Source organism: Mus caroli, unplaced genomic scaffold, assembly GCF_978045245.1.
Source record: "Mus caroli unplaced genomic scaffold, Mus_caroli_1 scaffold_11, whole genome shotgun sequence".
Classification (NCBI taxonomy): Eukaryota; Metazoa; Chordata; class Mammalia; order Rodentia; family Muridae; genus Mus; species Mus caroli.
Window position 1 is genome coordinate 65,154,323 of NW_028227266.1, and position 23,916 is coordinate 65,178,238.

Genomic DNA, 23,916 nt, shown 5'->3' on the forward strand with positions numbered 1-23,916 from the left:
TTGAAGCCACTCATTTCACTTGCATTCTCTTCTACCTAAAGCTATCCCAGAGTTCACTGCTTTTCCCTGTGTGTGTCCCCTCCAATTTCTGCCTCTTTCTCCACCAGACTTTAGTAGTTTCCTACATCCTTTCCTCTTTCTTCTCTTATCTTGTTTAACTCTGCACAGATGGGACTCTTACGTGCTTTAATTGTAATCAGAAGTATAGTAGTCAAAGGCTATAGGGAAGCTACATGTAGGCCAGTTTTTCTACTTTGGTACAAAGGAAATAAAGAACTGGTAGAGATACCTCAGGTGCATGGGCTCATCTAAAATGTCCGTATGTTAGAGATAAACAGTAAGGGCAATGGAGTGGTAATGTTTTTATGTAGTCTTAGATAATTTCATGCATGGACACAGTGTATCTTGATTATGTCTGATTCAAATGAGGGTAATGTTTTTAATTTTGTGTTTTATACTAGGTTATATGTGGTCAGAACTGTACCTTTGTCATCCAGGCCAATGGGACAGTGTTGGCTTGTGGGGAAGGAAGTTATGGCAGATTAGGGCAAGGAAATTCAGACGACCTTCATGTGCTGACTGTGATTTCAGCCCTACAAGGTGAGGCTGCCCTGAATTTAGAAAGGTTAGAAACTGTGACCTGACTGTAGGAGTGTGTGCATCCACTGGAACTTCCCAACTCAGTGAACACATGGAGTTTGCTTCTGCATGGGTTCTAGTTAGGTAGTGTATACAGCCTTAGTTTTCACATTTTAAGCTATTTCACAAGAAGGAGTGCTAACATCTGGCAGCATATATGTACTTGAGATTGAAGGAAACCAAATGTTTAAAATTATAAGCAGATTTTTAAAAACTGTTAAACCATAATTAGGTAGTTGTGTATGTGTGTGTATAAGTGTGTGTTTTACTAACATAAAAAATAGTTTAATGAAAATCTTCAGCTATGCTAAAGAGTTTAAAGGGCATCTGGCAGAGTTCTATGTCACTTGAGGAAGAAGCAATAGAAACCACTATGGGGTCTCTTGGATACAATAAGCGACATTCAACCTTTGAACACTGTGATATGATATCCTCTGCAAATGTGTTAGGCCACACCCATAGCTATTTTCAGATGTATTTGGCCTACAGGCTGTAAGGTGAGCATACTTGTTCATGAATGTAAATGCTTCTACTAAGGCCTCCCAGTAAGTTCACAGGAGATTTGTGCAGAACTGGGTCAGAATATGCTGCATTGTAGGGGGGAACACAGACGTGGTTCCTCTCTCTGCTCTCTGGCCTCTGGCTCTGAAACCTTGCATAACGACCACACTACTTTCCAACTTAGTCTCTGCAACTGTAGAAAATGGGAATGCCCGCCATTAGATCTGTGTGAAAGGAAACATTTGATAATCCTGATTGACCATTTATAAGAGTGGCTAGAATATCGGTCTTAGTGACTGTAATGGCTGTCCTTCCTTTTCTTCATCATTTTGCATGGTTGCTCCCAGATACGCAAGGTTATGTCTATAAATTTGATTCAAAATTCTAAAAAGTTTGTTATTCTATAGTACCATTTTGATGTTTTTCAAATCTTAGGGCATTTTCTTAGCAGCTGCAAGAGTGACCATTTATCATTTGAGACCTCTTGTGTTTCTGCTATCTTCTAGGTTTTGTGGTGACCCAGCTGGTGACTTCCTGTGGCTCAGATGGGCACTCAATGGCCCTGACAGAAAGTGGTGAAGTCTTTAGCTGGGGAGATGGGGACTATGGCAAACTTGGCCATGGAAACAGTGACAGACAGCGGCGACCAAGGCAGATTGAGGCCTTACAAGGAGAAGAAGTGGTACAGGTCCGGCACAACATTCATATGTTTGCCTTTGAATCTAAATACAGTATTATTAAATAACATTCTAAAGTTTAGCTAGCAGGAATAGTATAAAAACAGATTCCATGGGCAGTAGTATAAGCGATCCACTATTTTTTGGTTATGTAGGCTTAGCTCATTACTGAGCTTTTCAGAAATTAAACAGGTTTTAATATTAGAGTGGACTTAACTTTTCCAAGCCAGCAGACGTAGTCCAAGATAGGATGCTGAATACTCTTGGAAAAAGCTCTAGAGGATTAGGTCCTACCTTGCAGTTCTTGGTAGGTAGTGGGGAAGTTTTCATTTAACTCCTTTTTGTTGGAAAGGGGTGTGCATGTCTGTGAGATCAGCTAGTGATCTAAGATAATACTGTAAAATCACGTAGCATGACAGAGTTTACTATAAATTTTCCACTCGTTTATTTCCTCTAGTCGGTCAGTGTACACAGCCAAGAGAGTGATGACAGTTGTTCCAGGGCCTATTTGGTTTTTCTAAACCTGCTAGGCGGGTCAGGAGGTCTGTGTTAACAGATGGACAGATGGACAGACTACCTGCTCCTCACTTGTCAGCTGCATTCATAATCAAAAGAGAATGACTTCTTTCCTAGTCTGTCTTCTTACAAACTTTTTTTCTACTTGATTCTGTCCTAGATGTCGTGTGGCTTCAAGCATTCAGCGGTGGTAACATCAGATGGCAAACTCTTTACCTTTGGGAATGGTGACTATGGCCGTCTGGGTCTTGGAAACACCTCTAACAAAAAACTGCCAGAGAGAGTGACCGCGCTGGAGGGATATCAGATTGGACAGGCATGGCATAAGTCAATATGATGCTTTAGTTGATAGTAATTTCTTTCCTTTCCTGTTTCTACTTAGATATTCTTCTGTCAGTCAGAAAGACCAGAACTAACTAGTTGCATTTAACCTCTGTACCTTTTGGTTCACATACTTCATAATTTCATGACTTTTTCCCAATGTGAAAAATTCACATTTTTGTCCCCTAATTTTTGGATGTGACTGTTTAAAAAAAAAAAACAAAACAAAAACAACAACAACAACAACAAAATACCATCCATAAATTACTACCAACAACTTGCTATATAAAGTTTTTTTAAAAGCTTGGTGTGGTGGCACATACCTATAATACCAACATTTGAAAAGCCAAAGCAGGCAGATCTAGATAGAGTTCAAGCTTAGCCTATTTATCAGCATCGCATCTCAAACAAGCAAGCAAACAGAAGCAGCAACACCAACACAAAACTGCCTTTACACAGTACAACTTTCTTGTTGTTCCTGTGTGTCAATGTTGAGTTGTATAACTAGATTTTTCCATCTGCATAAAGACATTGAAAGTGTTTCTCAATACTTCCCTATGTCATGGCTGAGACAGCCTCTGTTGTAAATGAGTATTTCTGAGGTATATGACTTTTCTACTTTTATGCTCTTAGTTAGCTACAGATGCTTGAAGGATTTTTCTTTGAAAAAAAGAATTATTTAGGGGTCTTGGGAATTGTACTTGATGTGTTTGGGTTAACCTTCAAAGCCATTACCAAAACCAGGAAAAATCTTGGGAAACAACACATAAAATTTTTCAGTTAAGAAGAGAGAAACGTGGAAACAGCTTGTGAGAGGTGAGCAGATCTGCTCACTGAGCCCTCCATGTTCCTACAGGTGGCCTGTGGGCTGAACCACACCTTGGCAGTGTCAGCAGATGGCTCCATGGTGTGGGCCTTTGGAGATGGAGACTATGGTAAACTGGGCCTAGGAAATTCCACAGCAAAGTCTTCTCCTCAGGTCAGTTATGCCTTGAATATCAGTTTTTATACAACAGAAATTAGGTTTTGCTTATATCAGTACCTCTTTTACATTGGAAGTACTTTAGCTTGGACATTTTTATAATTTATAATGAAGGCTTAAGGCCTTCATTTGCTTATTCTCAAATATCCAACACTCTAGATCATGACTTTTAAAAAACCATTACTAAGGTTAAATGGATGTAAACATCCCACAAGGATAAACTTTGGTCTCTGCAGATACTAAGTCTGTATGACTGTGTCCCATGTAAAGAAGAGGCACCTCCCAGGTCCTTATGGGAGGGACCCATGGGCAGAGTAGCCTGCAGCTACTGTTTCAGCATGTTGCCAATGAATTGTGCATCTTTCAAAAATATATAGAAAAATAAGTGCTTATAAAATTAACTAGGAACTGTACTTCACATTTTAGGTTTCTTCGTTCTGCAGACCTCCTGTGCAGCCTTGCTGCATGGGTTTTCCTTATATATTTAATTTCCTTACATATTTAAATAGCATGACATGATTTATAACTTTGTTTTCAACTTCAGTTTACTATCATATATAGTCTGTGACATGTTAATAGTTGCTTTGATGAATATTCAATAGGGGTGCAAAAAAGCAGACAACGTCAACTTCATTTGTGGGGAATGTAGAAGACAGCTGTGACCACCTGGGAAAGCTAAAAGCAAAGCAAACTGACGGGAAGCTGCTTGTGGTCTCACAGGATCTTGCAATGTTGTTTTTAAAGGTCATGGTTTTCTTTGGTTTCTGTTACTCAGTGGAATGCTTCCACTTCAAGGGTTCCCAAGGACATTAGCCAGACTTCCTGACACTTGCATTCTCTCTCACACAGTTACTGACCACAGCAGTAGGGGAAAATAGTCTCTAGGAATATGATTTGCTTAAAACAAATCAGTAACAATTGCCCTTTTTATTGATGACAGTATTTGATGTTATAAATGCCAGTAGGAAAGTTTAAGAGATTTTTTGCTTGTTTGTTCGTTTTTTCCCCCCCTTCAAACGTACACTTTATACTTTTATTTCACAGAAAGTTGATGTTCTCTGTGGAATTGGAATTAAAAAGGTTGCTTGTGGAACTCAGTTTTCTGTGGCTTTGACTAAAGATGGTCATGTGTATACTTTTGGTCAAGGTAAGATATCTTCCCACCTACATTACTTTCTATGCATGTATATTATAAAATGTTTGCCTTCTAGGTTTATACAGAGTTCTGAGTGGTGTCTAACACATTACCCTTGTTTTCTTGCTACTCTGTGCTCCTATTTGATGAGTTTGTTTTCAGGGACAAATTCCTCTCCATTAACTCTCAAGTGAGAGCCTTCACCCTTGCTGAAAGAATGGCTGACAAGAGCTCTACCTCCTCCTCTCTGCTGCTGTCAGGCTGTAAAGATGGAGAGCTGTGTGAGGGCAGTGTGAGAGATGAAGTCAACTGTGACTCGAGTTTCTCTCTTGAGAGCACTGAGTCCTCTGAGTAAGGAAAGAGCTGGCTCAGGAGGGAAGGAGCTTGCTGTAGTCATTGTGTGAGTTTGCCTTTTCCGTGGTATGACAAGGGCTGACAGAATGGAAGAAAGGTGGTTGTTTATGGATGCAGTGGGATCCGTGTGTAGTTCTGTTTCACAGATGCCGAGAATCAACGCGTAGTTTTTATGGTCCCATTGCTCCTGGGTTCATGAAGAAACAGATTCTCTTGAGAGAAGAGAATGGCTGAACAAAGTTAGTCACCGTGTGATAGATATGAGGCAGAGAAAGGGGAAAAGGTTAGAGACAAGATAATCCTTCCAACACATGCCTCCAGTCTGGCAAGATGCCGCCCTGTATAAAGACACTTGCTCCCGAGCATAAGACCTGAGTTCCATTACAGAATTCACACGTGGAAAAGGAAAAATAATCTAGCCTTTACATATACAGTTTGGCTTGTATGTGTGCACACACACACAAGAGGAGGAGAAGAAGAGGCAGCAGAAAATAAATAAAGGTCTGGAAAGATGACTCAGTGGGTAATAGCACTTGGTGCTTTTTTAGAGAGCCTGCCTTTGGTTCCAAGCATGCACCCCATGTGGTTCACAACCATCTCTACTCTGATTCCAGGGCATTCAACACGCTCCTCCAGTCTTCATGGGCACCAGACATACGTGCAGGCACTCAAACCTGTACATAAAATGAAAATAATATTTTTAAATAAATAAATAAATAAATAAATAAATAAATAAATAAATAAAAGAAAAAAAAAACAATGATACTCCTCCAGTGATACTACTTCCATTCAGCTGTGGAAGAATCCATTGATGAAATTAGCATCCTCTCAGTAGCACTTAGTGTGGATCCATAGCTTCAACACATAAGCTTTTAGGACCATTTTATGTCCAAATCATAGCCACCATATAGGGACTTCTGTTCTAGATATATGTATGGAGATCTCCAACAGGTCATTGGGAATTTGTATCTGGGACTCCAAAGGGATTCGGTAGGCATATCTAGGTTAGGATACTGAATACACAGTGGTAATAGGTTGAACTTTAGTCATTGATTTAAGAATCCCAGAAAACTTGTAGAGTGAAGAACAGAGTAGAATTCTAGGGAATGTTAGCACAGAAGATTTTGAATAGAATATTAGCAAGAATAGTGAAGAGTCTCCAGGGACCTGGGAGAGCTCAGACCATATTTTCAGACAATTATGTGTCATGATTATTATGGCCAGAATCTGAGAGGCCACTGCAGCAACCAGACAGGAGTCAACTCAAGGTTTTGAGGGGAAGTTTTAGGGCAGCTGTACAGATTGAGGTCAAATGTCAGATGCCATGCTAATGGGCCTGGAGGTTATTGGGCAACAAGGGCAAAGAGAGAGGTGGGATAGAAATTTGAGCTAAAATAGGTTGAATGTCATTCTTTTTAAGAACACAAGAAACTTGAAGGCCTTGTTGAACATGTGTCAGTCCTTTTAATATGAGAGTATTGAAAAACCTCTTGGCTTGACTTACTGACTTTAGTTTTAATTTTCTATATAAAGAAAAAGACCAACATTTCATACAGGAATAGCCTCAGACTTGTTACTTAAAATTTAGTGTATTTTGCTGGAATACCAGATTTTTGCACCATGTTGTGTACATGATTGTCATTCTTTTGTGTGTGTTAAAACACTTTTTTTTATTAGATATTTTCTTCATTTACATTTCAAATGCTATCCCCAAAGCTCCCTATACCCTCCCCCAACCCTGCTGCCCAACCCACCCACTCCCACTTCCTGGCCCTGGCATTCCCCTGTACTGGGGCATATGATCTACCCAAGACCAAGGGCCTCTCCTCCCATTGATGGCCGACTAGGCCATCCTCTGCTACATATACAACTAGAGATATATCTCTGGGGGTACTGGTTAGTTCATATTGTTGTTCCTCCTATAGTGTTGCAGACCCCTTCAGCTCCTTGGGTATTTTCTCTAGCTCTTTCATTAGGGGCCCTGTGTTCCATCCAATAGCTGACTGTGAGCATCCACTTCTGTATTTGCCAGGCACTGGCATAGCCTCACAAGAGACAGCTATATCAGGGTCCTGCATGATTGCCATTCTAAGGCAAGAAGTTAATGGTTTCTTACAGAACACAAACTTCAGGGTGCCATCTATAACACTTCCTCTTGCTATTCTTCCAGACCGATTGATAGGCTTGCCTGAAGGACGTGCTCGTAATCATAATCGACCCCAACAAATCCCTGTCCTGGCTGGAGTGGTCATTGAAGATGTGGCTGTTGGAGCTGAACACACACTTGCTTTGGCATCAACTGGAGATGTTTATGCCTGGGGTAGCAATTCAGAAGGGCAGGTAAATGGCATATTTGCTGCTCTTGCGTACTCTAGAAATCTGACAATGTTGTTTATTTGTAAGAGTGTCTTTGTATTTTAAAATATTAGTGTTCAGAGAATCCTTTGCTTGTGCAAGAAATCTTATCATCCCCTGTAGTCACAGGAGTAAGGGCAGGAATGAAAATGAAGAGAATGTGAAAAGACTTCAGGTCTGTGTCCTTGGTCCTTCTGTCTATCTGTATATGGAAGAGAGACGTTGGTAGGAGATGTCTGAGACTGGTGCTTCTACAGTGGTTTTCAGCCCACAAGCAGAGCCATCCTCATTTCCTCCCCTAATCTCAGATCAGAGACACTGATGTTCAAGGTCTCTTATTCAGAGTCGTTTTGGTGAGCATTTACATTCTCCTCATGACTGCATCAGCAGATCATTCACATTCTCCTCATGACTGCATCAGCAGGTCAGGAAGTTGTGGTTGCGGTGATCTTGATGAAAGGAGGATTAATGGTGAAGAGGCTTTGGGGAATTCCCTGGTTAGGTTTTGATAAAATTTTCCTTGATGGTGAACACTTGACTGCTGCTGCTAAGAGCAGAGAATTGGAGCCATGTATATTCTATATCTATGTATGTTACCCAGAAACCAATGTGTTTTAAGTAAGAGTTCTGGAGAGCCTTCTTTTTTCACTTAACAAGAACTCCTGCCCTTCCCAAGATACCTCTTCCAAGAATTCAAGAGTGTGACCAGTTGTTAAGACTAATCTGTAAGATGACTGGTCCTGTTGCCCCTTGCTTTTAGGGGACAGTCTAAACTTATAAGGACTACTACTGTAATAGAGAAATCAGAATTTATTCATTTGTTTGTTTGTTTGTTTGTTTGTTTTTGTTTTTTCCAGACAGGGTTTCTCTGTATAGTCCTGGCTGTCCTGAAACTCACTTTGTAGACCAGGCTGGCCTCGAACTCAGAAATCCACCTGCCTCTGCCACCCAAGTGCTGGGATTAAAGGCATGCGCCACCACACCAGGTTGAGTTTATTCATTATTGATTTTGATGCATGACTCAGATGTTAATAGATTTCATTGGCTTGCCTTCTGCTTCTTCAATCTCTGTGCATTTGTTTTTTTTTTATTCTTAGCTTGGCCTAGGCCACACCAACCATGTTCGAGAACCAACCCTGGTAACAGTTCTGCAAGGGAAAAACATCCGCCAGATTTCAGCGGGCCGTTGCCACAGTGCTGCATGGACAGCCCCACCAGTCCCACCAAGAGCACCAGGTGAGATGGACCATTTGTGCTCTTCCAGCTGCTCTTCTGCTTTCAGTCGTGTCGTGATGCTCTATCTGCTTGCAGTTCTGACTGCTGCCAACATGTCTCAAATACTTCAAGGCTTGGAGTATTCTTTTTGCTACAAGCACCATAAATATTTCATAGCATGCATTTCTTCTGCAGACTTCAGTATATAGCCAAGCTTCATGCCCTCTCTTTCTCTCAAGTCCTCAAAGAAATCAGCATGTTTTTTAGGCAAACAAAAATTAATTAAATTAGAGCTTCTACTAAGTATACATACACTTATATAGGTAAGTATAAATATACTTGTATAGATAAAAAGGTAGCAAATAGAACTGGCCATCCTGATCCACCTTTAATCCCAGCACTTGGAAGGCAGAGGCAAAGGGATATGTGTGAATTCCAGCCCAGCCTCATCTACTTAGAAAGTTGTAGGTCAGCGAGGGCTGGTAGGAAAACCCTGCCTCAGAACACACCAATAAAAAGATGACAGTTGCTTTGCAAGACTTACTGTCACAAAGGAACTGAGGAGAGCTGGGTGGAGGTGCTTCACATATTTAATCCCAGCACTCAGGAAGCAGTCTAGGACAGCCTAGTCTACAGAGCAAATTCCAGGACAGCCATGGCCTCATAGGAAAACCCTGTGTTGAAAAACTAACGAAATAAAATAAAAGCTCTGAGGTGTTATATTTGTCACTCCAGTAGCCATTAGCAACAAGATGTTTATTCAGTGACTCAATACAAGTCTAGTTACTGCCAGTTTATTCCATCATAAAATATGAATAGTGACTGCTTCTAGTTTTAACATTTCTTTAAGTATTACAAAATCATTATAGTCATTTTTTAAAAAGACTTGAAAATATATGGCAGGACTGAGGAAAAAGCTTACTCAGCAAAATACCACACAAGCATAAGGACCAATATTTGAGTCCAAACATCCACAAAGAAGCCAAGAGTGTTGGCACAAATTTGTAATCCCAGTGCTGAGAAGGCATAGAGAGGCAAACACTGGGGCTCACTGGCTAGCCAACCTGGCCTGATCAACAAGCTCCTAGCCAATGGAAGAAGACCCTGTCTCCAAACACAAGGCGGATGGTCATCCTGAAGAATGACCTTTTCATTACACATCCATGCATACACAAAACCATATGCAGTTGTCTCCTTTAGGAAGATCCTCTGATTGGCTCTCTCTTTAGTTTCCTGCAACTCTAGTCATTTCCTTAATTGTATCATTCCTATATTTGTGTTACTTCTTGTCCAAACCCTCATCTTCTACTTGCTAGCCTCTGGTGTCTAAGGTCCTAGAATTTCTGAAGCCATGTGTGACTGAGTGCTTAGAGGTCCCCTCCATTTTTCTTACCTCCCTACTTCACAGCATGTCCTCGGGGAAGACTCCTCAGAGATATTTTTTTCTTAAGGACTAACTGTCACCAAGGAGATGAATACCTGGTCTCATTTGCATCATTAATATGAGAGTGGCAATTACTGAATAGGAAAGGAAGAACTTACCCTCTCCCCAACTGTTTCTTTCTCTCTCCCTCTCCCTCCCCTCCCCCCCCCCGCCCCCCCCCCCCGCCCCTTTTGTTTATTTTTCGAGACAGGATTTCTCTGAGTAGCCCTGGCTGTCCTGGAACTCATTCTGTAGACCAGACTGGCCTCGAACTCAGAAATCCACCTGCCTCTGCCTCCCGAGTGCTGGGATTAAAGGCATGCACCACCACTGCCTGGCTGTTTTTTTCTCTTTATTCAAACAGAAATAATTAAAGGAAGAAAGACCAGGTTTGCTATGTTTTTTGTTTGGGGGGGGGGGGATTTTTGTTTTGTTTTAATTTTGTGTGTGTTTGTTTTGTTTCATTGTTTTGGATTTTTGGGATGGGCTCATGTAAGCCAGGCTGGTCTTAAGCTTAGCATGTAGCCTAGGATGGTCTTGAAGTCCCGCAGGAATTATAGGCCTACAGTACCATTGCCGGGCTTATGATACTTGTTCTTTTAACGTTTAAAGACTATACTCTCTGTAAAAACTAGTTTTATTGATATGAAAAGATACCATGATCATGGCATCCTTTATAAAAGAGAGCACTTAATTGTGGCTTATTTATAGTTTCAGAGGTTTAGTTCATTGTCTTGGTGGCACACAGGCAGACATGGTATTGGAGGGAGGAGCTGAGAGTTCTACATTTGGATCCACAGGCAGCAAGAAGAGAGAGACTCTGGGCTTGAATGAGCTTTGTGAACCTCAAAGCCCACCCTTCAGTGACAGTTTCTCCAACAGGACTATACCTACTAATCCTTTCAAGTAGTACCACTACCTGGTGACCAAATATTCAAATCTGTGAGCCTTTGGGGGTCAGTCTTTCCCAAATCATCACAAGTACTAAAGCACCCCCCCAAAAAAAAAGATGAACTAATGGGTAGAGGAATAGATATCTCTGTAGAATAGTATATATAGCAAAATATTAAGTATAAAATGTAGTGATTATCTCGTGTTCACTGTTTGAGAGTTTTCAAAATACTCACAATTGAAGCATTACATTTTCCTTGACAAGTGCCTCTGTGCTTTGGGCAGGTGTGTCAGTGCCTCTCCAGTTGGGCCTGCCTGATGCAGTGCCCCCACAGTATGGGACACTGAGAGAGGTGAGCATTCACACCGTGCGAGCTAGGCTCCGGCTGCTTTACCACTTCTCTGACCTCATGTACTCATCATGGAGGTTGCTGAATCTCAGCCCCAACAACCAGGTAAGGTGCTGGACTGGGAAGTGGTACCCACGATGAACTTGCCAGAGCCTTTCTGCCTTTAAAAACTTCTCTCATGGCTAATGTGTTATGCTCTTTGTGTTATGGAGAGGTCACCAGCTGTAATTCCATTTTATCTCTGATTTGGGAACATGTGAACAGAAAGTGTTTTGATTTGTTCAGAGCTAGAGGAAGCATGGGTGACTGAGGCATGTCGTAGCTCCTGCCCAGTTTGATATATGATGTTAAGTGGATGGCATGTGGCCAGATGGGACGGGGTTTCCTAGCCTACACAAGGCACCTGGGTCCCATCCCTAGTCCTGGAAAAAGAAAGGGGGGGAATCTAAGTACACAGTGCTGATAGGATCATAGAACAGGGAGCTAAAGAATCAAATCAGCCGAGATGTTTATGAGCCTTCTTCCTCCCCACAAAGGAGCACACTCAATCTAGTAAAGGAAAGTCAGGGAAATAAGGTAAGTTTGGCTGTTTTGTCTTTCTTTATAGAGTAAAGAGTGTCGGTCTTTATAGAATGTCCCACATTTGCGAAGAAAGTGGTTATTTAATAAGTAAGCGTGTCTGCCAAAATGTATATACCCCTTTTTAAAAAATTCTCAGAACCTGTGGATCACCATTTATGAGAGGAAGGAATAGTTTTGACATCTTTTAGAAGCAGGCATCAGACAACCAGGAGGATACTTGGTTATACTAGACTGTCAGCAAATTGGTTCTAGTTCACTGAGAAATGTCTGATACAAAGCCATGTGAGAAAAGTAGCTGAGAAATATCTAAATAGTACATTTTCCCAGTGTTGAGAATTTATGTGTACATACCCAAACTGACAAGCAGTGCATGCTGTCAGTGGGCTTATCTCTCTGTGGATGGATTTTGGTTGATGGGATACCATCTCTGTATTTCTCCTTTTTTCTGTATTTTCTAAGACTTAAAAAATAACAACCTTATTTTATCAGTATTTTTTTAAGTTATTAATTGCAATGATATTCAGTTCTATGCTTTTAAAGGGTGGTTCAGAAAGAATTATATCTTAACTATTACTATTTCTTTTAAGTCTTGTATTATGCCATCTTTGATCTCCTTATGTTGTCTACAGAACAGCACATCTCATTACAATGCTGGAACATGGGGCATTGTACAGGGACAACTTCGGCCTCTGTTAGCTCCAAGAGTCTACACACTCCCCATGGTGCGCTCCATAGGGAAAACCATGGTTCAAGGCAAAAATTATGGGCCTCAGATTACTGTAAAGAGAATATCAACCAGGTAGGTCATGTGTGTTTTACTAACTAGCTAGAATTGTTTAGACTATAACTGCTAACTCATCTCTGTGTGCCTCAGCTTCTGTGTACCCTTATAAATGGCAGTGAAAGCACTCACACTGGTCCCCATGTCTGTTCACTGATAGGAAAATACCACAAAGATCTTTGAGGTGATCTGTGGAGGTGAAGAGTTGTGTGACGTTACTCCTGATGGTTTTTGTTGTTAGTGGTGGTTTTCCTTTTTTGTTTTTAGAGGACGGAAGTGTAAGCCCATCTTTGTTCAAATAGCAAGACAAGTGGTAAAGCTAAATGCATCAGACCTCCGTCTACCCTCCCGAGCATGGAAGGTTAAGCTGGTTGGAGAAGGAGCTGATGATGCTGGAGGAGTGTTTGATGACACTATCACAGAGATGTGCCAGGTACCTGCATGCCGTGTCCTTTCTAAGCTCTGTGAATGGTGTTTTGACTGTTGCCAGTGCTTGTCAGTATAGCATGGGCACATCTCTGAGCCTTGCAGCTATGCTGCTAGTGCCATGGAGTGAATTGTAGTGAGTTTGGGAAATGTTTTATGGAGACACCTTAACACATCCAGATCAGTGACTTAGGTGTCACTGATTAGTATTAATTACGCTGCAGTAGAAGAAACAGTGGTGACACATGAACACGTTCATGGAGGAGACAGATGCAGGACCACTGTGTGCTCTGGAGCACAGTGGATCCACCAGGCTCCAGAAGAAGAGAAAAATGAGTGTTAAGGAGTTTAAACTGGGTGGAGAGATACTGCAATGATTAGAAACATTGGTGCTCTTCCAGAGGACCCAGATTAGGTTCTCAGTATCCACTCTCAGCTCGGAGGATTCAGTGCCCTCATCTGGTTTTCGAGGATACTGGTCGTACGGAGTGCATAGACAAAATGCAGACAGAATACCCACACAAGTAAATAAATTTTTTGAAATTAAAACTAATTTTTGAAAGAGAGTTTGGATCACTTCTGGTTTTAGCAGCCACACTTGTAGGTGCTTGGAGGTTAGTGTAGTTCCCTCTCCTTTGTCTGATAAACGCTGTGGTTTGAGTGACGTGCGCTCACCTGTCGCTGCTCAGTCAGGCTGGAATTGCAGCGCGCCCTGTCCATAGCTCCCCAGATGCTCACTTAGTGTCCTTGCGTGCTGGCTCCTCATTCTTCAGGTTTCTCACACGAAGGACTTCATCCTTCACTTTAACTTGAAATCACAAAAATAACTAAACTTAGAAGTTATTGAAGTATAGCATTATAAATTCCTCAAGATATCCCCTTTCCAGGATTATTTTTACTATAGATTGTTTGTTTTCTAGATGCATTTGATTGTCATCTCTCAACAAAACACTTTTTCTGCAGGAACTTGAGACTGGTATAGTTGACCTTCTCATACCTTCTCCTAACGCTACTGCAGAAGTCGGCTACAACAGAGACAGGTAAGACAGGAGCGCTTCGCTGTTGATGTTGTGAAGATCGTGATGAACACTGTTCTTTGTTAGTTTTGGGCACAGCATGCTAAACTATAACTTGTATTGTTCCAATATGTAATACAGAGGGCCAGGTCATGAATAATGACATTACAATGGGCTGTTGCACTGTTAATATTTTTCCTTTGGAATGTGAAGGTCTGAGTGAGGGTTTTGATTTTGAATGTTTCAGTGTTTTTGAGAAGCCTTGCTTACATTTTATGGTGTAGTCATTGGAAATGGAAAAATGGCATTATATATATATTATATATATATATATATATATATATATATATATATATATTATACATACTGTCCTTACTTTACTTCAGTTACCATCCCCATAGAATTTGACAAGAATTGCTATGACTGAAAGGGTTTTGAGTCCTATTTAAAACTTTCTTTATGACAGTATTCACGATTAGCCTGAAGTGCATTCTGTAGGTGATCTCTCCTGTGTTTCTGGAATGCTTTCTTAGACTCTGGATGTGCAGCAGCTTACATGTCTGAAATGACTTGAAGGCATCACCTTTAAGAAGGCTTACAGTTGGGCCTCGTACATCCCAAGTCCTCTGTAATTCCTCTTGGACATTTTTGCCATAATTGTAAAAGGGTAGTTTAATTAAATAGCGTCACCATTCTTTGCTGTGGCACACAGGTTATAAACATAAGTGGAGTTTATGGGCAACATGAAATGTTTCAGCTTTAAAAATAAAAGTAGGTTACAAGTTACATGTTTAGTTTTAGAAAATTTGTAAATTATGTTCATAACGATGGCTGTGGTTGCCACAAAGTGCCTCGTTTACCTTTAAATACTGTTAATGTGTCATGCATGCAGACGGAAGGGGTGGATCTGTGCACTAAACTGGGGGCTTTTACTCTAGTATTCGGCAGGGTTGCCTTCAATCTGCCAGCTCCAAAGTTCCATCTGTTTTCATATAGAATATATATACTAAAAAACATCCCGTCTGTAAAACAGCCTTACCCTGATTCAGCCTCTTCAGATACTCTTGTGCTGTGCAGCAGTGGCTCTGTGTGTAAATGCTATGCACTGAGGATACACAAATATGACGTGTACAGGATAATGCCTCATACCAATCAGATATCCATTTGTTACTGTGTTTGTTAACAACCCTTTATCTCTTAGTGTTATAAACTCCCCTTAAAACTGAAAAAAAAAAAAAAAAAGACAGGCGTGCTTCTCAAGTGTCTTAATAATGACAGTCACCTACTGAGTGCTTCCTGTTCTCCGTGCTTCATACATGTTCCCCACTGAATCCTTATTACCAACCATCAGCCCCTGTCATGGTGAGAAGCAGCCATTGCTGTCTGCACTCAGTACTAAGGGATAGATTGGTGATAACTCAGAGGGAATTGTCAGAAACTCAGAGCTGCTTATGAGCCTTGGCGGCCTTATGTTTCTCTAGGCTTTGGAGTTTCCTTAGGGCAGAATGAACACCAGTGTCATGAAACTAGTTACAGTCCACTGGGGTCCTTGTATTTGCAAGTTCATTTTTTTTTTTCATCTTGCTCTAAAGACTTAGAAGTTATAAGTGAAATGATTGCAGAATGTGGGGCCTTCTTGAGCAGTAGGCTAGTCAAGCACGTGAAAATAAGAAAACCTGAGTTCTAGTCTCCAGCACATAAAACCTGGGTATGGCTGTTTGTGCCTGAAACTGAGACAGGCAGATTCTGAGAGCTTACTGGCTGACTAACCTAGCCAAACCAGGTGAACTTCACATTTAATAAGAAATTTATTCTCAAAAAATAAGGTAGAAGACAGGTGTTGTGGCACACATCTTTAATCGTAGCACTCAGGAAGCACAGGCAGGCTGATCTCTGTGAGTCTGAAGTCAGGTTTGTTTTCATGGTTTCAGCTCAACCAGCAGTAAAAGTGAGACCTGTCTCAGAAATATAAGGCGGATAGCAGTAGAGAGATATTCACCATCCTCCTCTGCCCTTTACATATTTGTAAACCCACCACATACATAAGCACACACGTGCATGCATGTTTTCTCTCACACACAAGCACACATGCTCATTCTCACACCTATGCACATGCTCTCGACCTCTTACACGTATAAACACATACATATGGGGGTGGCACAGGTTGAATCAGAATGTTGTCCCTGTGCTGCCCAAAACATTAGTCATGTGTAGCTTGGTGAGCACTCAGGTGTGATTAGAGTAACTAATGAGCTGAACTTGAGCTTGGTCTGACAGTACATGCTTACAGTTCCAGCCCATGAAACCAAAAAAGGGGCATCGAGGTGTTAGACTTTAATTACATAGCTGAATGTACTTAATGACTGCTGGATTCAATGGCACAGGTCTCCTCTCATGCGTTAGCGGTGGGAAATTGTTTCTAAAGGGAGGAATCTTTAGCTGAAAGATTTACTTTTCTTTCCTAGGTTCCTTTTTAATCCCTCCGCCTGCCTTGATGAACATTTAATGCAGTTTAAGTTCTTAGGAATTTTAATGGGGGTTGCCATTCGTACAAAGAAGCCTCTGGACCTTCACCTGGCCCCTCTGGTGTGGAAGCAGCTGTGCTGTGTCCCACTGACCCTGGAGGACCTGGAGGAAGTGGATCTGCTTTATGTGCAGACCCTTAACAGCATCCTTCACATCGAAGACAGTGGCATTACTGAAGAGAGTTTCCATGAGGTAAGCCTGGCACAGCTGGGCTTCTGTAACTCCTGACTTCCTGTGTTCTCCCATCAGAAGTTTTCTGTGTAAAGTCAGATGTTGTCTACCTCTTTCTGTCAGTCTGACTTTAGCATATCTAGGCCAAGCTGCCCTGGTAGCTCAGTCTTAGTGGTCCAGGGAGCTGCTAATATGTGGAGCTGGCTCCAACTCCCAACTTCTGCTTCTTGTACCTTAACAACTTTTCTGCCCATCATGTGGACAACCACGGGCACCAAGTGGAGAGGGAGGCCTAGGTAGCCAGAATACAACAGACCTGGTTTTGGACAAAGATGTGCCTCTTTTTACCTGTAACAGATGGGTCAGCATAGTCTTGAGTAGTCAGACAGACGTGACTGGCCTGCCTTGTTTACAGAACTAAAGCCTTGACTTCATTATTGTTCTGTGTATGAGTCATGCCTTTTGTTATCCTCTTTACTGTGTAATAAAATATCTTATCTTTCTTTCCTTAGATGATTCCTCTTGATTCTTTTGTTGGCCAGAGTGCCGATGGTAAAATGGTTCCCATAATCCCTGGAGGAAATAGTATCCCGCTCACATTTTCCAATAGGAAGGAGTACGTAGAGAGGGCCATTGAGTATCGACTTCATGAGATGGACCGGCAGGTAAGATGAACTATCATGGTGCAGGAAGTGGTCGGTCTAGGATGCTTTCATTTGTCCAGACAAGAGCTCACTTATTTCTGCCAGATCTGGCATTATTTGCCATCCATGCATAGATTCACTTGTATCTCTATTTCAGACCTTATTAGAGACTTCCTAGGCCATGTCTTACTATCCACATCCTTAAGTCAGCTCCAAATTGACGTTGTTGTAGGAGGCCGTCTCCTTCCTCCTCCTCACATACCTATCTGGCCTGCATCTCTTATATTTTTGGTTGTGAGCCTATCCTTTAACAGCTGAGCCATCTATCCAACCCTGGCCTGCATCTCTTAACTGCTCTCCACACAGTGCCCACTCCAGCTGGGTCACTTACCCCTAAACACGGTCTTACAGCCTAACAAGAGCCTCTTTCCTGCTCCTGATGCAGACCCTCAAGCCACAGCCAGGAGTGTACCTCCTTCACAGTCCTGCCTTACTCTGAAATCACTCCCCTTGTCTCATATCATTGTGCATGTGGTGGCCTAAGGACATTCAGGTCTTGTGTCTTCAGTCAGCTTTAAGGCTGCACGTGAGGAGTATCTTCTACTTCGTTTGTGTTCACCTTGGTCTGTGCTGAAGCATGGATAAGCATTGAATTAACAAAGGGGTAGGAACAAATGACCCTAGGAATTGATGTGTCTAAAGTTGGTTCTTTCCATAAAGTCATTAACAGTTTCAGTATTTTATTTTTAGGTTATATTGGGTCCTTTTTAGCTCTGGATCCAGGCTCTGAGGATATCTAAGTTCAGTTATTTCAAGTTCCATATCCCTCACTCCTGGGTCCTTCTTTGAGTTTAGCTTTGGGACCAGTTCAGTTCTTAAACTGTCTTCTTTATCAGTGACAGTGTTTACAGGAACAGGATTCAGGGTTTGTCTCCAGTTCATGATAGAGTGAGGAGAGAGAAACAGGGAGGGGGGGCAGGGAAAGAGAGAGGGGGACAGGGAGAGAGAGGGACAGGGAGAGAGAGGGGGACAGGGAGAGAGGGGGACAGGGAGAGAGAGGGGCAAGGAGAGAGGGGGACAGGGAGAGAGGGGGGCAGGGTGAGAGAGAGACAGAGACAGACTGAGGATTAAGATTGTGCCATGCAAACAAGTGTTCTATCACTGAACTTTGACGAATATTGACAATCTTCAAAGTGCAGTGGTCCTGCCAAGTGCCGGGCCTCACTGTGTACAGTTTTTTTTGGGGGGGTGCTCTGGGAAATAAAGGTATTGTCAGCCATTCCCACAGAACCTAGAGAAAATAAGAATGTCCCTACCACAGACCCAAGAGCCAGAACCAGGCTTCACTGCAGACTGGTTCTGCTGACCATTCCTCTGAGCTCTGACTGTCCACTGTCCTTGTTCCTCTCTCAGTGAATTGTCCCTTTGTTTTCACTTCCACCTCATCTTGTAGTATTGAGTGTTCTTCCTGTGACTGTCCCCAGTCATTTCCTTGCTACCTCAAAGCAGCCAGCCTCACCCCTCAGCATCATACTGCATCCAGTCAGTTTTTGTTTTCTATTTTTCTGGCCTTGGTGGGTTGGCTTTGACAATCTGTAGCATGGATAGTCCCTTCGTCCCTTAGAGGTTCTATGGGCAGTCCCTCAGCCCAGGCAGTCACCAGAGCACCAGTTTCAACCCCAGGGCCTTTCCTCGGTGTTTGCTTCTGTTCTGAGGCTTGTGGTTTTCTTTATCAGGGGTGGTTTTAAGCTGCCCTAAAGAGAAGTGCTTGAGGTAGGGCCGCCCTCTTGCCCCCCAGAGGCAGAGGCTGGAGTTTCTTCCTCCATTCTCAGCTCCTTAGCTTCCCTGTGCTCTGAGAAGAGAAGCAGGGTGACTTTGAGTCATGGAGACACCACAGCACACTTTTAACAGCACACAGCTACGTGTGACTAGAAACATGGCGGGGTGGCCACTGAAGGGACCCAGGCACTAAAACTCTGTGGAGAAAAGAAAGGCTCCTGTGCTGACTGACTCTAGACTAAGAGTGTGAGAGGCCCAGAGCAGTGGAACTCACACAAGGGTGGCCCTGGCTGCAGACCTCGGGCCTGGAACAGACACCCTGTGTCATGATGAGTGTCTGTCTACTACACCAAATGTGTGTTAAAAGGAACAACCTTTAATGGATACAGGTGGCTGCAGTTCGAGAAGGGATGTCCTGGATTGTCCCTGTACCATTGCTGTCCCTCCTCACGGCCAAACAGCTGGAACAGATGGTGTGTGGGATGCCTGAGATCTGTGTGGATGTCCTGAAGAAGGTGGTGCGCTACCGTGAGGTGGACGAGCAGCACCAGCTGGTGCAGTGGCTCTGGCGCACATTGGAAGAGTTCTCCAATGAGGAGCGGGTGCTCTTCATGCGCTTTGTGTCTGGGCGCTCCCGACTGCCAGCCAACACCGCTGACATTTCCCAGAGGTTTCAAATCATGAAGGTCGATAGGGTAAGTAGGCAGTTCTCCTTCCTTGGTTAAAATTTACTTCTTCTTCCCCCACCCCCTTCTCTGTTCCTTGCCTGCTAGGGAAACCAAAATTTAACCCCCCAGAAGGTCTGCCCATTCAGGTTTTAGCGTTAGATTGTCCAAATCTAAAAACATCAAGCATAAAACTTGCCTTTCACTTAGGTGTGGGGAGAAAAGAGCCTAGTGGATGTGGAGAGCATGTTGCCACAGCAACCCTGGCCTGGGTTAGGTCTCAGTGGGCAGGGGATCCTCATGCTTCCCCTGACTCTCAGGCCCTGGGCCTTTTCCATGTGTGCTCGTGTGCCAGGGTCCAGGCTTGTTTGGTGCACACCTGGTGTGCAGGAACCTGGAGATGTGGGCAGCAGGTATATGCTACCACAGGAGGGGTGCAGAGGGTGGAGGCCTTAGCTGCAGAGCCCCAAGAATAAACAAGCTTAGAATCTGAAGCACACGTTGCAGTCCAGAGCCATTCTTCCTAAGTACTCTACCAGCTGTGCCTCTTTCTATATAGATTTTTCAGGGATCCTGGACAGACCCTCGGGTAAATGCTGCTAGCCCTCTCCACAATCAGGCTTCTGCCCTATCTTTGTTCTGGTCACAATGGGCTTCTGCCTGTCTCTCCAGCACACCGTGTTCTTTTGCTTTGGAGCCCTTCCATAGTGAGTTTTCCTTCGTGCCCTTTCCATCTGGGCCTAGCAAGCACTGCCCTTTAAGAACAGTGCCCGTGATCTCTCTTACAGGAAGCTCTGGGATTCTTTCCTGTGCTTTCTGCCTGATTCCCTCTGGGCCTCTGCTCTCTGGCCCAACACTTATAGTATCCCTGTCCTCCCTCTTTCCTCAGCCGTAGCCCCTCCCCTTCCTGTGTGTGGGCACACCTCCTCGCAGGTGTGTGGTGTTTGATAAGGAAATGGTAAGGAAAACAAGATGCTACACCCAGTACTTTCTTCAGTTTCAGTGCCCTGTATTCTTCACTCTCTTGCTGCTCCTGGAGGTTGCTGTAAACCAATGATTCTCAACCCTCCTAATGCTGCGACCCTTTAATACAGTTCTTCATGTTGTGGTGACTACCTCCCATAACATTATTTGACTACTTCATAACTGTAATTTTGCTACCATTATGAATCATACTGTAAATATCTGATATGCAGGATATTTGATACGCTACCCTTATAAAAAGGTCATTTGATCTAAAAGGGTTCGAGATTCACAGGCTGAGAACTGCTCCTGTCGACAGAACTTTGCCTCCTGCAGCCTCCAGCTGGAGCCCTGCTCCTGGCTAGGGCCGTGGTTCACTGGGACTGCTGTGCTCTGGGATGCTATGAAAAGAGCCTTTCCATACATTTGCTGCATGACTAGCCAGAGACTATAAGCGGTCAATCTGTTTTGTTGTTGCGCAGTGAAGTGGGAAGGGGGTAATAGTTTCCTTCTGTTTAGTTCCCGGAATGATCCTTGCCTTGAATGTGTCCTAGGCTGCCCAGTCACCCCAGGAGTTAATCTGCTACTAATCTCCTGCCTCAGTAAACTGACTACTGGGGTTGTTCCTTTATGGCTCTTGGATCACTTCTTTAGTACCCACATTTAAGTGTCTGAGCCATCTGATGTCCTTCCTTTCCTTGATGTCCTCAGCTTTTCTGCCCATATCTCTGGCATCAGTGGCTCTCATATGGAGGCTGATGAGCCTCTCATACATGGAGGTTGCAGATCCTACCACTGGAATGCAGCCCAGTTGGAATCTGAGCTCTGAGGAAGAGCACAGATTCAAAGAGAGCTAGGGAGGGAGGGTGGGGCTAAGGATGTAGCCAGTAGGAAGTGCTTACCTGGCACTCAAAACCCAGCACTGCAAGGAGAGACATTTACTATTAAATACCGTGTAGCCATCGGTGGTACACACTGTGATCCTAGCACCTAAGGAAGGAGTTCAAGTTAGGGCCAGCCTGAGCTACATAACAGACCCTGTCTGTCTTGGCTTGGGTTTTACTTCTGTGAGCAGACACCATGACCAAGGCAACTCTTATAAGGACAAAGTTAATTGGGGCTGGCTCACAGGTTTAAAGGTTGAGTCCATAATCATCAAGGCAGGAGCATGGCAGCATCCAGGCAGGCTTGGTGCAGATGAAGCTGAGAGCTCTACATCTTCATTTGAAGATATCTGCTAGCAGAATACTGGCTACCACATGGTTAGGAGGAGGGTCTCATTGACTACCCCCACAGTGATACACTTTCTCTAAGAAGGCCACATGTGCTAGTAGTGCCAATCCCTGGGCCAAGCATATTCAAATCACCACACTGTCTAAAAAATAAGAATCATAATTACCTTTACTGTCCTTGCAAATCGTTTGGAAAATGGTTGTTAGCAGGGTGGGTCAGAGAAGATGTATAACCTGCCCTCTAAAAGAAGCCATTTTCAACCGTGTTCTTCTTTAAAGCCAAGCATAGTGGCATACCCTCAGTACTTAGGAGGCGGAGGCAGGTGCATCTTTGTGAGTTCAAGGCCTGTCTGCTCTGCATACTGAGTGCCAAGCTAGCCAGAGTTATATAGTGAGACCATGTGTTTAAAGGGGTGGGGCTTTTTTAAAATTAAAATTTAAAAAACCCCCTTTCCAAGCCGGGCAGTGGTGGGATACACTTTTAATCCCAGCATGCAGGAGACCAGAGGAAGGTGGATCTCTGTGAGTTTGAGGGGACAGCCAAAGCTATACAGAGAAACAAAACAAGAAACCCCAGCTTTGTAGACACATCCTCATGACGGTTAGTTAAGTGCACACCCTGGGCTTCACTGCTTTTCCCCACCATCTGTGAATGACAGAGAGGGGCTTCAGACCGCACTGCAGCAGAGAAGGGGTGAGGTGCCATGGACAGGACCCCAGCCCCTTCCACTTCACTCTCTGTGGGGATCCCCACCATGACCTCAGGCCTGCCTGCCCCTTGGTGGACAGCAGGGAGCCCTCAGCATGCTCTTCTCTCTGCCGGGTTCTGATCTCCCAAGTAGCCCTAGTCAGGACTCCACTTTCCATTACAGGCCATTGCAGGAAGTGGGAAGGAAATGGAACCCAACTGAAAGTGTCCCCAGCTGCGACAGTGGGTCCTGTGTGCTTTGTGCTGAGACCTACTCTCTGGCTCCTGCAGATCAGCCAGAAGTCAGGGAGAGGCTCTCTCCTGTCTTGGGTGGTAATGAGTAGCCCCACGCTCCCTGGGATGGCAGTGCACTTGTTAACAGCTCTTTGTCTGTCTCTCCACAGCCTTATGACAGTCTGCCTACCTCACAGACCTGCTTCTTCCAGCTGCGGCTGCCCCCCTATTCCAGCCAGCTGGTTATGGCTGAGCGCTTGAGATATGCCATCAACAACTGCCGTTCAATTGACATGGACAACTACATGCTCTCAAGAAATGTGGACAATGCAGAGGGCTCTGACACTGACTACTGACTGATGAGGGTGCTGTCACCCACCTTTCTCAATAATGCTCACTTCCAATTTGATGTTGGTATACTTTTATGGTAACTACATAGATGTTTTAGGAACATAAGCTGATACAAACAGTGGCCACATTTAGTTACTTCAAATGAAACAAAGAAATTAGATGGTTTTATTTTTCTGTGATTGTACAAAACAAAGAGCAGAAACTGCTCAGTCAGATTTTCCTCTGTATTTTTTGGTCACTGTGGATAAGTTTGCATGGAGCCATTTTGGTGTGTTTTTAGTTGAGAATGATACATTTTTGTAAGCCCACCCAGTGAACATGAAATTGTACATTGTGTATAATTGTTCATTAGAAAGGACAGTTTTACATGAATATTCATATATTTATTTTGTTTTAGTTTGATTCGCCTGTGCAGGGTTCCTTATGCAGAGAAATAAAGCAGATTCAGGAATCAGAGTGGGGGCCGCTGTTGTTGATCCAGGGGTGCCTAGGCTAGAAG

General features: G+C 43.3%; 1 protein-coding gene across 5 annotated transcripts in view; it reads left to right on the forward strand.

Annotated features, from left to right (window-relative positions):
- Herc1 (HECT and RLD domain containing E3 ubiquitin protein ligase family member 1) overlaps window positions 1-23,873 on the forward strand; it is a 163,310-nt gene extending 139,437 nt beyond the window's left edge. For all 5 annotated transcript variants that reach the window (XM_029481103.2, XM_029481107.2, XM_029481105.2 and 2 more), the window contains exons 64-78: window positions 462-600; window positions 1,647-1,828; window positions 2,494-2,649; window positions 3,511-3,633; window positions 4,681-4,783; window positions 7,296-7,465; window positions 8,578-8,716; window positions 11,295-11,464; window positions 12,571-12,740; window positions 12,990-13,155; window positions 14,112-14,188; window positions 16,630-16,882; window positions 17,374-17,526; window positions 19,674-19,979; window positions 23,237-23,873. In XM_029481103.2, the coding sequence (XP_029336963.1) occupies window positions 462-600; window positions 1,647-1,828; window positions 2,494-2,649; window positions 3,511-3,633; window positions 4,681-4,783; window positions 7,296-7,465; window positions 8,578-8,716; window positions 11,295-11,464; window positions 12,571-12,740; window positions 12,990-13,155; window positions 14,112-14,188; window positions 16,630-16,882; window positions 17,374-17,526; window positions 19,674-19,979; window positions 23,237-23,422 (2,493 nt within the window). In that variant the 3' untranslated portion in view covers window positions 23,423-23,873. The remainder of the gene's footprint in view (window positions 1-461; window positions 601-1,646; window positions 1,829-2,493; window positions 2,650-3,510; window positions 3,634-4,680; window positions 4,784-7,295; window positions 7,466-8,577; window positions 8,717-11,294; window positions 11,465-12,570; window positions 12,741-12,989; window positions 13,156-14,111; window positions 14,189-16,629; window positions 16,883-17,373; window positions 17,527-19,673; window positions 19,980-23,236) is intronic.
- The last annotated feature ends 43 nt before the right edge of the window (window positions 23,874-23,916 follow it).